The sequence below is a fragment of the Sapajus apella genome, unplaced genomic scaffold (genome assembly GCF_009761245.1).
Source record: "Sapajus apella isolate SASKATOON/1434 unplaced genomic scaffold, GSC_monkey_1.0 scaffold9, whole genome shotgun sequence".
Lineage (NCBI taxonomy): Eukaryota > Metazoa > Chordata > Mammalia > Primates > Cebidae > Sapajus > Sapajus apella.
Genome location: NW_022436949.1, coordinates 41,426,702 through 41,439,771, shown reverse-complemented (window position 1 = coordinate 41,439,771; position 13,070 = coordinate 41,426,702). Strand labels below are relative to the sequence as shown.

The 13,070-nt window shown below is 46.6% G+C and overlaps 1 protein-coding gene across 7 annotated transcripts in view; it reads left to right on the top strand.

The window, feature by feature from the left end:
• The first annotated feature begins 9,256 nt into the window (after window positions 1–9,256).
• The window catches only part of DZIP1 (DAZ interacting zinc finger protein 1), a 63,808-nt gene continuing 59,994 nt past the window's right edge, over window positions 9,257–13,070 (top strand). For 5 of the 7 annotated variants that reach the window (XM_032277498.1, XM_032277497.1, XM_032277496.1 and 2 more), the window contains exons 1-5: window positions 9,259–9,583; window positions 10,273–10,370; window positions 10,733–10,947; window positions 11,705–11,957; window positions 12,073–12,621. In XM_032277498.1, the coding sequence (XP_032133389.1) occupies window positions 11,955–11,957; window positions 12,073–12,621 (552 nt within the window). In that variant the 5' untranslated portion in view covers window positions 9,259–9,583; window positions 10,273–10,370; window positions 10,733–10,947; window positions 11,705–11,954. Of the gene's footprint in view, window positions 9,584–10,233; window positions 10,371–10,732; window positions 10,948–11,704; window positions 11,958–12,072; window positions 12,622–13,070 lie in introns of all 7 variants that reach the window. The other 2 variants (XM_032277494.1, XM_032277493.1) reach the window with 2 other exon arrangements.

Sequence of the window (13,070 nt, the reverse complement as noted above, 5' to 3'; positions counted from 1 at the left end):
AGTCAAAGATCAATCGATTACTCCAGAGGAAGTTTGAAATGCATTATCTAAATGCTTTGCATAAAATCACCAACTTCTATGCAGAACCCCCTTCTATGGCCATCTGAATTACTGCAACTACCTTGATTTCTTAATGGGCCATGCAATGTCAAAAATGGTTTTTTTTCCATCTTTTCCTTTTTCCTTTTCTGTTGCTTGTAGGGTGTGTTAATGTGGCTAAATTTACGACTGAGGCTGTAGATTGAAGAAACAAGACAAAATTAAGACGAAACTAGAGGTAAAAACAGACATAATCCAGAAATTGCCATTTCACGAGTCTTCCTGACATTGTCATGATAGCAGGAGGTGCTATTGGGTAACCTCTCAGTGTGGCATAGGGCAAGTCTGCATAAGGTATTTACTTTTTATTAACAAGATTTTTTTGAATTGTTTGTTGCTATGGTTTGAATATGCCACCTCCAAATTCAGGTGTTACTGATGTAGTAGTGTTAAGAGATGGGGTCTATAAGAGGTGATTTGACCATAGGGTCCTCCTTTCATGAATGTGATTAAGACCCTTATAAAGAGGCCTCACAAAGCATTTGGTTGTCTTGTCCTTCCAGCTTTTATACTATGGGAGGATGTAGTGTTTTCCCTTCCAAGGATTCAGCATCAAAGCTCCACCCCAATTGGAAGCAGAGATTGGGCCTTCACCAGAAAATGGAACATGCCAGCACCTTGATTTTGAACTTCCCAGCCTCCAGAACTGAGAAAAAATAAATTTTATGTCATAGCAGCACAAACCAACTAAGACAGTCTCCTATGGCAGCTTCACAGAACCTTGGATGCCTCCTAGCCCAGGAGCCAGTGGGGATACCTGGCCATTCATGGAAGGTGGGAAAAGGGTGCGTGGAGAAAGAGGAGGCAGCCACCTGGCTCAGAGAACACTAAGCAGCAACATATTCAAAGAGTTGTAGTGCTTCCCTTAACTGCTTATATTAAAGTGCAATAGAAGAGAAATGATTCAAAGATAAAATTTATAATTAAAAGAGAAGCAGAATGTGAAAATTTGGAAAATTCACAGCCTGGGCATATAAAGATTAAAAAAATGTGTAGGGGAAAAAACTGAGAGAGTGGCCAAGTGACTGCTGATAGCAGGATTAGTATAGATACAAGGAACCTGGAGCTATTTATTCATCAAGACAATGAGAGAGTGACACCAAAGGCATTTCAGAGATCTTTGAGGCTGCCATGCCCATATCAAGCCCAGCGTGCCAGGGCCTTGAGGAAAGAATAGTTTTTCAGGGCTCACGAGTCCATAGAACCTTGGGGCTCACTGCCCAGGGCTGCCTTGGGTCTCTGCACTCTGCATTCTGGTGCAGCACTCCTCAACTTTTCCAGGTATGGCTTAGGTAGGCCCAAGAGTGGCTCAGGCCACCCATCTCAGAAGGCATAGTCATACACCTTGGCTGCATCCAGGTGGTGTTAGTTCTGCAGGCTTGCAGAATGCAGGAGCTGTGGAGGCATTAGTGGCCTCCACCTAGAATTCAAAGGATATCTCAGACACCCTTAGGGACCAGGCAAAGACTTGCTCCAGAGGCAGGGCCACTGCAGAGAATGCCTGCTAGAGTCTCTTTTAAATCAGATATGGGTGAGAATCAGGGTATGATTCATCCTGAGACAAATTCCCTCCAGCTATGAACCTATGAAGCCATGGGGGCATGCCCCAGAGACCCCAGACCTATAGAAATGCCAGCATGCAATACCAGCGTGTGAGAGCCACAGGTACCCAACACCAGCCTGTGACAGCTTCTCCATGTGCTGTGCCCAGCAAAGCTGTAGGGCTGGGATACCTTGGGGCCTTGGGGACCTTAACCTCTGCCCGATTGTGTTCAGAAGGCAGGGCATGAAGTCAGGGAAAGTTGCTCTTAGACCTCAAGATTTGGTGGTGTTTGCCTTGTTGAGTTTTGGAGGTGCTTGGGAGGGACTATGTTAACTTCTCTTCCCACCCACAGGGGCCGTGGTTTCAAAGGCAAGAACTTCCCAGAGCCTTGCCTCCATCCACCTCCCCATCTGGGAACCCAGAGTTCTTTGTCTAACTTTCCCATGAGCGGGCTAGATAAAATTCCAGGTGAGCTTCCTTTGTTTAGAAAGCCCACCAAAAGCCCTGGAAGGAGGGGCTCTGTTGTGGGCTCAAACAACCAATCTGGGATCAAAGTCAAAGATCAATCACTCCAGAGGAAGTTTGAAAGAACTCCTCTTCGTTGGACAAAAACATTAATGGGGCAGGAATAACTTCAAAGTTAAAACCCCAGTGCCCCTTACCTGTGCGGACTCCTCCAATTCTCTCCCACAGCAACGCGGGAGTTGTCTCTCCCCCTCTACCTTTTCGGATTTCCCTCTCTGAGATCCCCTTCCACAACAGTGTGGGAGCTCTCTCTACTTTCTCTTTCTCTCTCTACCTAATAAATCGCTCTCTGTAAAACTCTTTGGGACCAATATTTACTTGACCGGTAAGCTCACCAGGCTGCCAGGACCCCTTCCCAATTCCCAGGACCTCCCCCTCAATTCCCAGGACCTCCCCACATTCAAATGTGAGGTAGCTGAGCCCCGTCCAGTCCCGCAGCCCAGTTACACTTTAGAACCTGTTACTCCTATCTGCTTCCCTATTTCTCTCTTTTGAAATGGGAATGCTCATTCCATGCCTAAATACGCCACTGTACTTTGGAAGGCCTTAGCTTGTTTGATTTCGTAGGTTCATAGCTGTAGAGAATTTGTCTCAGTATGAATCATACCCTGACTCTCACCCATATCTGATTTAAATGAGACTCTGGATTTTAGACTTCTGAGCTGATGCTGGAATAAGTTAAGACTTTTGGGGCTGCTGAGATAGAAGATACGCATTTTGTATGTGAGAAGGATATGAATTGTGGGAGCCACAGCTGAATGCTATGATTTGAATGTGTCCCCTCCAAAATTCAAGTGTTGGCAATGTGATGGTATTAAGAGGTGGGTCTTTTAAGAGGCAGTTAGGCCATCTAGATGCCTCCCTCATTAATGGAATTGAAGCCTTAATAAAAAGTGGCTTTACAAAGCATTCTGCTCTTTCATGTGGGGACACTACAAGAAGGCCCTCATTGGACACTCAAACCTGCTAGAGCCTTGATCTTGGACTTCCCAGCGCCCAAAACTGTGAGAAAATAAATTTCTGTTTTTATGAATTATCCAGTCTCAGGTATTTTGTAGTGGCACAAAACAGACTAAGACGTATCTACGGAGAGAAGAATATGAGTGTGTATAGGTGCTAAGCAGCCAAGGAGTTGGATTTAACAGACATTGCATTTCTCTCATTTTCATAGTTTTCTTTGTAGATGCCTTCCTTTCGAGGACTGCTACAGTGTTCTTCATGTAATTATGGTGGAACTGCCATTTACACCTGCCTTTAGCCAAACCACTTGGTTGGGCATGTTACTAAGTCAACTAGAATCTTTCTTCCAGGAATGTATTTGTTTATTTTTTTATTGACTTATTTTTGAGATGGAGTCTCACTCTGTCACCCAGACTGGAATGCAGTGGTGCAATCTTGTCTCACTGCAATCTCTGTTTCCTTGGTTCAAGTGATTCTCCTCCCTCAGTCTCCCAAGTAGCTGGGACTACAGGTTCGTGACACTGCCGGGCTAGTTTTTGTGTTTTTAGCAGAGACGGGGTTTCACTACGTTGACCAGGCTGGTCTCGAACTCCTGAACTCAAATGATCCGCCTGCCTTGGCCTCCCAAAGTGCTAGAATTATAGGCATGAGCCACTGTGCCCGGACCTCTCAAAAATTTAATTGCTGGAGTGGCAATGAACACAACTGAAATTGAATTATTACAAGAGCCGTGCCCTGTAATCTGCAGAACAATCATGTGATGTGGGAGGTTCTAATGACAATTAAAATTTGATTTTCTGAATAAAAGAGAACATCCAGATAAATGTCGTGAAAAGGTTTCTCACCTGGAAGAGATGTCTAGATGCAATCAGTTCAAGACTGATATGACCCCTTACAACATCATTCTGCCTTCCCATCCTTAGTATGTGGGTCTTTCAGGTTCCAAGTGTGAAAGAAAATAAAATCTTGGGACCCCAAAATTGCTACACCCCAAGAAGAGTTGAGCTTGGCAACTGAGTCAGGCAAAACTGCCTACATTTTTTTCCCAAACAGATGGTTGTAATTTCACAATCCCATGCCAGAGTCTTATACATAAGTCAGGTTCCCACAATGATAGGAAGCCATACACCTTCCCAGATAGCCTACCACACAAATTACAAAGAAATTCCTTGCAAGCCCCTAAATCTTTCAGGATACATATCTCCCTATAAACCAGCCCTAAAACCAAGTTCTGTTAAATCTCACAGTGACTAGTGTGAGATGGTATCTCATTGTTGTTTTGATTTGCATTTCTTTCATGATTTGTGATGTTGGGCATTTTTTCATATGTTTGTTGGCCTCTTGTGTGTGTTCCTTTGAGAAGTGTCTGTTCCTGTCCTTTTCCATCAGTCAGAATGGCAATTATTAAAAAGTCAAAAACAGCAGATGTTGGTGAGGCTTTGGAGAAAAGGGAATGCTTATACAGTGTTGGTGAAAATGCAAGCTAGTTCAGCCACTGTGGAAAGCAGCTTGGAGATTTCTCAAAGAACTTAAAATAGAACAACCATTCAATGCAGCAATACCACTACTTGGTATATATCCAAATGAAAAGAATTCATTCTATCAAATAGGCACATATACCCATATGTTCATCATAGCACTATTCACTATAGCAAGGGCATGGAATCAACCAAAGTGCCCATTAGCAGTGGACTGAATTTAAAAAATATGGTAAAGGCTGTTCTGTCTATGGAGTAGCCTTTCTTTGATTCCTTCACTTTCTTTTTTCTTTTTCTTTTTTCTTTTTTTTTTTTTTTTTGAGAAAGAGTCTCACTCTGTTGCCCAGGCTGGAGTGCAATGGCGTGATGTTGGCTCACCGCAACCTCCGCCTCCTGGGTTCAAGCAGTTCTGCCTCAGCCTCCCAAGAAGCTGGGATTACAGGAATGCACCACCACACCCGGCTAATTTTGTATTTTTAGTAGAGACAGGGTTTCTCCATGTTGACCAGGCTGGTCTTGAACTCCTGACCTGGTGATCTGCCCGCCTCAGTCTCCCTTCACATTCTTAACAAACTTCTTTTTTTTTTTAAACAGTCTTCCTGTCACCCAGGTTGGAGTGCAGTGGCATGATCTCAGCTCACTGCAGCCTCTGCCTTCCAGGTTCAAGTGATTCTCCTGCCTCAGGAATTACAGGTGTGCACCACCACACTTGGCTAATTTTTGTATTTTTAGTAGAGATGGAGCTTTACCATGTTGGCCAGGCTGGTCTCAAACTCCTGACCTCAAGTCATCCACCTGCTTTGGCATCCCAAAGTGCTGGGATTACAGGTGTAAGCCACCACGCCTGGTCAGTAAACTTGCTTTCATTTTACGGACTCGCCCTGAATCCTTTCTTGTGAGAGATCCAAGAGCCCTCTCTTGGGGTCTGGATCAGGACCTCTTTCTGGTAACATTTTCCTGGCAAACCACAAAACTATACTGAAGAGACCCCTGACCCAAAGGAAGTAGACTGCAGCACCAATCGACCGACTTTGAGTAAGTAGTAGGGTACATTTTATCCCAGGCAAAGGATGGAATTGCGTTAGAGGCTAAGTTAGGAGAGCTAAAGTCCCTCTTGAGAAATAGGGGGCGAAAAGGCCCCTCTTACTAAACGGCAAAGACGCTTGTCCAAAATTGGGTTAGAGGCTCAACTTAGGAAGGTTAGGATCCTTCCCAAGATTTAGGGTGTTAGAGGTTACCCTTGGTAAAGTCCCTGTTGGTTAGGAATGGATTTGGCACTATGGGATGTTAACCACTGTTCTCTTTGGAGATTAACCTGCCTTGAACTCATTGCTGACAGCTGTAGGTGACAGGATTAGGCAAGTACAGAATACTGGGACATGGGGAGATATTTTTCTCCCCAAGGGGGAAAATTTGAAGGCTGATGGGACTGCTGGAAAAAAATCCCTTTGCAGGCCAGGCATGGTGGCTCATACCTGTAAGGGAACCACTTTGGAAGGCTGAGGTGAGCAGATCACCTGAGGTCAGGAGTTCGAGACCAGCCTGGGCAATATGATAAAACCTTGTCTCTACTAAAAATACAAAAATTAGCCGGGTGTGGTGGCGCACACCTGTAATCCCAGCTACTTGGGAGGCTGAGGCAGGAGATTTACTTGAAGCCAGGAGGCAAAGATTGCAGTGAGCCAAGACTGCAGCACTGCACTCCAGCCTGGGTGACAAGTAAGACTCTGTTTAAAAAAAAAAAAAAATTTCTCTTTGCGAGTGACAAGTGGTCACCTGAACTTTTGATTCAGTATTGCCACCATGGGTGGGTCTTTCTCTGGCCTCTCTCAGCTCCTTGCCTTCCCCACCTCATCACAGGCAATGCTTTTCTCCCTTCTCTTTTTTTTCTCTCTCTCCCCTCTCCCTTTTCTATCTTTTCTGTCACTCGGGGTGACTGTCTGCTTTTCCATCTTGCCTGGAGCCCACATGTTGAAACTCGTGGTTGGAGGTCACTCCACCCTTCTTTGAATGGATCAAAGATGACAAGGGCCAACAGGGGCAAGTATGAGCCTTGCTAGTTTACTCTTGGGTTCTCAGCTGGGTGGCTAGTGTCTATGTTTTGTCAGGTGGATTTTGCTCTGGCAGGAATGGAAAATGTTAATTCAGTTTCCCTCATGCAACCCCTTCGGCAGCATCTTGCAAAACTGAGAGGGTTCTGCCTGTGGTTCCAAGAAACTGAAAAAGATGATTTTCATTTTCAATGCAGCTTGGCCTCCAGTACCATGGTTTGGCAAGGAATAGCACAGACTATGGGGAAGCCTGGTGCTTTAGCTCCCTGGACTTTTCCAAAGGGCTTGGCTGGGGCAGAGCTCTCTTGCCTGTTTCAAGATGGTACTGACCCAGATACTTATCGAACTCAGCCTTCCACAGCTGGACTTGTGTTTTCTCCTTGCTTTCAAAAGCAAGTATTAATAGTAGAATGTTTAAAGATAGATACATAGAGTGTGAACTATAAGGAAAAGCAAGGGAAGGATTCATGCAACAGTTAGGTGAGTAGTTATCGTTGAGACGATGGAGAGGGATGTGATTGTAGAGGTGGAGAGAAGAGCAGCTTCTAAAATGTTGGGAACGTTTTCTTAACCTGGGGGTGGGTAAAATGAACAAGTGTTCATTTTATTATTATTCTTTTTTATTTTTATTTTTTTATTTTTTTTTGATGGAGTCTTGCTCTGTCACACAGGCTGGAGTGCAGTGACGAGATCTCGGCTCACTGCAACTTCCACTTCCTGAGTTCAAGCAATTCTTGAGCCTCAGCTTCCTAAGTAGCTGGGACTACAGGCATGCACCACCATGCCCAGCTAATTTTGGTATTTTTAGTAGAGATGGGGTTTCACCATGTTGCCCAGGTTGGTCTCAAACCTTTGACCTGAGGTGATCCACCCACCTCGGCCTCCCAAAGTGCTGAGATCACAGGTTTAAACCACAGCACCTGGCCTATTATTCTTTAAATCACATATATAAAACCAAGGTTAGATCTCTGAAATGGGAATATGAGGCAAAATAATAGGTATTTAATCAGACAACACATGTGATTTCTGCCCTTCTTTATCCCCTTCGTACTAAAGGACGTTGGCCAGGTAATAACAAAGCTATTTTCAAATGAGAGAAATAGAAACAAATATTTGAAATAAATTCAGCTGCAATGCTTTTGTTTACTTACTGTACAAAATGATTAATATTCACCAATATATTGGTGACCATTTCTATCTTCAAAAGCAAATATTTATTTGAGGGCTTACTAAATGCTCAAAATGCTGGAATATTTGAGGTTCTTATAATCTGATGCGTGAGACAGATACTTTAATCATTGAAAAACTTGTTTGATGTGACAATTGGTATAAGCATTTATGCACAGATCAAGAATGCATCATGGCTGCTTAATTATGCCAAAGTCAATTGGTTCTTCTTACTCCAATTCCACATCTGTAGGGTAATATACTCATAGTGGGGATGGGAAATACATATAACTCAAATGGTAAATAAACAAATAATATTAATTAAGCAATCACACACACACACACACACACACACACACACACACACACACACACACACGGCTACGGAGTTTGCAAAAACCAGATTTTGCAGAGCAATGGCCCTACTACCTCATATTGTCTGAAATTTCTATCTAGAACTCTTTCCCCATAGTACTTACAGGATTTTTATCGAGATCTTGAATTTTCTTTAAAAGCATTTTAAAATTTGACCAATTTAAAAAACTATCATGGTCATCCTAGGCCTTATGGCTTCAAATAAAACTGAAGCAAAGAATTCAACGTAAATATATATATTTAGCTGTTGCTATGTTTGAAGCCTGTGCTAAAGTATGATACAAAGTTGATCCTGTCAGGGAGAAGCACAAGGAAAGGCACTTTTACAATGGCTTGTTGGTCCAATAAAAGTTCTGCAGCTACTCCTTTCTAATTTAAAACTATATAGATAGATATAGATAGATAGATAGATACAGATATATATGATAGATACAGATATACATCTACAGTAGACAGGTTTTGCAAAAGATGCACTACAATTTCTCATGATGGTATATACACATATTCTGGGTTACTTGTGATTTAAAAATACTGAATTTTGTCCCACGTGATCCAATTTTAGGTTAAAGAAATAAGCACACTACTCCAGACCCACATCTCCTGTAATTCGCAATGCCTAACTTCCTACCAACAGGGATCCGTGCTTTTCATCCTAAAGTGGGCATGACGGAAACAGACGCAGAAACCTACATGGGTTTAAATCCTAGAGTGCTTTGGCGAAAAGTCCCTAATCTCGGTTTTCCACGTCACTCAATGCAGGGCTACATTAGATAGCCTTTTCAAGGTCATTTGCATCTGCAGACTTCTGCGATAAAAACTCATCTCTTCTTGGAAGATAATTCACATAAAGCTCCTGAGGGAAATTAGCTTGCTGAGGGCCAGGCCAACCACAGGGTAGGAGCGAATCTGGTTTCTCTTTGAAAAGCCTTCCTAGGGTGAGCATCCAGCGCCAGCAACAGAGCGCGCCCGGGCACCACGTGTCTGCGCGTGCTGCCGGATTGGCGGAGCGCATTTTAGCGCTGCGGTCTAGAAGCGCGCGGTCCCGCCCAGCTGCCAGAGGAGCCGGGACACCGAGGGAAGAAGCCGGAGGGAGATCGCGGAGGGGAGGGGGCGGGAGGGGGGTGGGGGATCCCGAGTCGCCCGCGATCTGGAGTCTGGAAGGACCTGGAGCTGCGCCAGGCGACCGGCCTCGCCTCAACTTGCCCAGACGAGACACGTTTCATCCTGCTCCCTGCAAGAAGGAGCCGGTCCGCCTCTCTCCGCTCTGCTGCTCCTCGGCCTCCGCAGGCCCTGCCCGGGTTAGCAGCGACCCTGGGGTCTGGGTCCCCTGTGTCGCCCCCGTCCGCCTGCAGCGCCCGGCACCTGCCCAGGAGCGCGCAGCTGGGGTGAGCCGAGACCTGGGATGCTCTAGGCGCCCACAGGAGCCGGTGGCGGACCGGCATCTCGATACCCGGGAAGCTGGCCCTCCTGCCTCTCCAGGCTGCGAGCCGAGCCGCTGCAGATGCGACTGGCGTAGCCACCGCAGCCCCCACCACCCGTTTGCCTTCCAAGGAGGGGCGCCGCCGGCGCCGAGGTCTGCTCGGAGCCCGCGTCTCTCGGCCTTTGTCTCTCGGGTTCTGCTGCCAGGCGGTGCCATGCGCCTGCGACCTGAGGCGCCGCGCGAGGCTGGGGGCCCTACCCTGGATGGGGAAGGGAGGGAACGGGAAAGCATGCCCCCTTCTTTCCTGTTCCGGCCATCTTGTGACCGAGATCCACGCAAGGGGGGCAGGGGTGGACAACCACACGGCGCCCACGATGGAGTGTGGCGGCCAACGGAGATGGGCGCCTCAGGCCCGCAGGCAACTGCGCCCAGACCTCAGCGGGGGCGCGCGGGCCACCCCCACGTTCAGCCCCGAAGCCCTTGGCCCAGAGCATGGGTTAATCCTTCTAACAGGCCAGAGACGGCGAAATAGGAGGGATAAGGTGGCGGGAGCTGATGTTTCCTTAACTAAGCGCCTAAGTCATTCGATCGTTCTTCATTCACGTGTCCATTCAGCAAATTCTGAAAGCCTTCTCCGTGACTGTCCTCTGCTAGGTGGTAGGGATATATCCGTGAGCAAGAGAGACCACAGCCCTTGTTCCCGCTGATCCCGCAGCCCAGTGGATGGAGCCCAGAGTCTACAGACCTGTCAGGTCGGTGTGTTGATGCCCTTAAATACATGGGGGAAGCCGAGTCTTAGGGCTGACAATTTGTTCTAGATTAGGTAGCGAGTAAATGACAGAATCAAACTTTGAACCTATTTATGTCTTTAGCACTTTTATGCCTGGTTGTAGGAAATCGTTCTGTTTTTCTAAAGGCCAATTAAAAAATACTTGGACATATGGTTTATTCGAAACCATATGAAGTGCGTGTTTTATTTCCTGGATGTTTTTGCTTGGGTTTATTTCTAGTTAACAATATTTGGAAAGCGCTAAATATATTTGATATTACCACTTTGCTTCCAGTTACTCTGAATTGTATTTTCCTTTCTTCTGTTCACATATTTGGATATTAGGAAAGAAAAAAAAATTCCTGATGTCTGGTCCAAGCAGGAATTCCCCGGTGGATTGGGGAATGTCTGGCTTTTCCTCAGCTTATTGATCTCTGTTGTAACCACTGGAGGCTCCGAGAAGACCCACAGAAATGAGAGGCCTGAGGTCTACAAGTTGCTGCTAGAAATATTTTAGCCTCTCCAAAACCCAGAATGCAGCCCTGACCCAAGTTTGCAAGGTAATACCATGGCCCTATAAAACTTGGTAAAATTCCCCTTTGTCTGTTTCTACCTTCAGCATTTTGAGAATATATCCTTTTGGAAAGATAGGTGAAGTATTACATATTTTGGTTTGTACTTTTATCAAAATGTTACATTTAGGCTGCTAACCTATAGAGGAAGAAAGCCTCCATTTAAAAAGCAACTTGGGTGTAAGAAATCTAGAAAGCCTGCCATCAAATATGATTAACTGCAAATTTCAAAGTTGTTTTGAAAACAACTTTATTGAGATATAATAAAAATGCACCCTTAATTTTAAGGATACAAATGATGAATTTGGTCAAGTGTATATTGCTAGGTAATCACCGCAATCAAAATGAAGAACATTTCTGTTATGCCAAAAGCTTCCTCATGCTTTTTGCAGCCTCTACCCCATTTAATTATATGTATTTTTATTGCTTGATGTTTTCTATATCGTGTGTAAAAGATGAGGATGAATGGATTTTTTTTCTTTTCTTATCAGTGATGAAATGAATAGATATTTCTAATTTCAAAGCCTAAGGCCAGGGCTGCAGTGAATAAATAACCAGGGATGGCAGTTAGGACCGAGGGTTTCCAGGGATGTGGCTCCCCACGCCTGCCTTAGGGACATGGAGTGTCCAGCCCCGAAGGCCAGGGAAAGTGGCGCCCTGGGGAGCCGAGTCCAGGAGGTATCCTCTTCGGGTGGGGGGCTGTGTCCGCTCGGGCTCGTCCAAGAGGTTTTCTCTGGTCCCGCAGGGTCCTGGGCGCATGCTGACCGCGCGCGGGCGGACGCGCCCTTTGCTCCAGGTCCGGACCTTGGCGCTGCCATAGCAACGTCCTGGATGCCCAGACCTTAGGCCGCCGCCGCCGCCGCGGAAGCAGGGGACCCGGCCTTCTCCCGTTCCTGAGGGCTGTGGCGGCGGCGGCCGGGAAGGCGGCCCGGGCTGGGTAGAGGAGACCGCCCGCTCCGCCTAAGCAAGCAGAGGCGGCGGATTGGCTTGCAAGCATGGTAAGAGGTGTGAAGCCGGGATGGGAAAGAGCGGGGCTCCACTGGACCCCCAGCTCCCCAGCCTGCCCACCCCCCATCCCCGCCTCCCATCGCGCTCTCTTTGTCCCCCCCGCAGCCCTTCCAGAAGCATGTTTACTACCCGCTCTCCAGCTGCCCGGAGGGGCCCGACGCCGCCGCAGCCGGCGCGGCCTCCAACGCTTGTGCGCCCCCCAGCTCGGCTTTGGGGCCCCTGCCCTTCTTCCAGTTCAAGCCGCGGCTGGAGAGTGTGGACTGGCGGCGGCTGAGTGCTATCGACGTGGACAAGGTGGCGGGGGCCGTGGACGTGCTGACGCTGCAGGAGAACATCATGAACATCACCTTCTGCAAGCTGGAGGACGAGAAGTGCCCACACTGCCAGTCGGGGGTGGATCCGGTGCTGCTGAAGCTCATCCGTCTGGCGCAGTTCACCATCGAGTACCTGCTGCACTCGCAGGAATTCCTCACCTCGCAGCTGCACACCCTGGAGGAGCGGCTGCGCCTGAGCTACTGCGACGGCGAGCAGAGCAAGAATCTGCTCTCCAAGCAGGCGGGGGAGATCAAGATGCTCAAGGAAGAGTGCAAACGCAGGAAGAAGATGATCGCCTCCCAGCAGCTGATGATCGAGGCCAGAGCCAACTATTACCAGGTGGGCAGCTGTGTCACATTTGAGAGGCTTGTCCTGGTTCACCACTCTTTCTTCTTAAAGATGTATATTGTATATCAGAAGACACAGTATTTTAAGCAAAAACCGTCATTTTAACCAACAAATGTCATGGCTCATTACCCTCCGCAGACGACCAGGGGCTTAATAATTAAACAACAAATGTCGTCTGCGGTGCTTTATGGAAGTTAAGAATAACTTCCATATTCTGGTTGTTGAAACTCTTTCCTCCTCCTAATCAACCTAATCATGAAAACAACCATATACAAATTGCTGTTGAAGTCAGCCACCAAACGATCCAGAATGTTTAAATCTGTAGGGCCTTTTTCTCATTTGTACAAATTTTGAAATATTTTCAAACTGACAGAAAAGTTACCAGGAGAATGTAAAGAATTTTCATGTGACCTTCACCCAGATTTCCCAATTATTAGCAT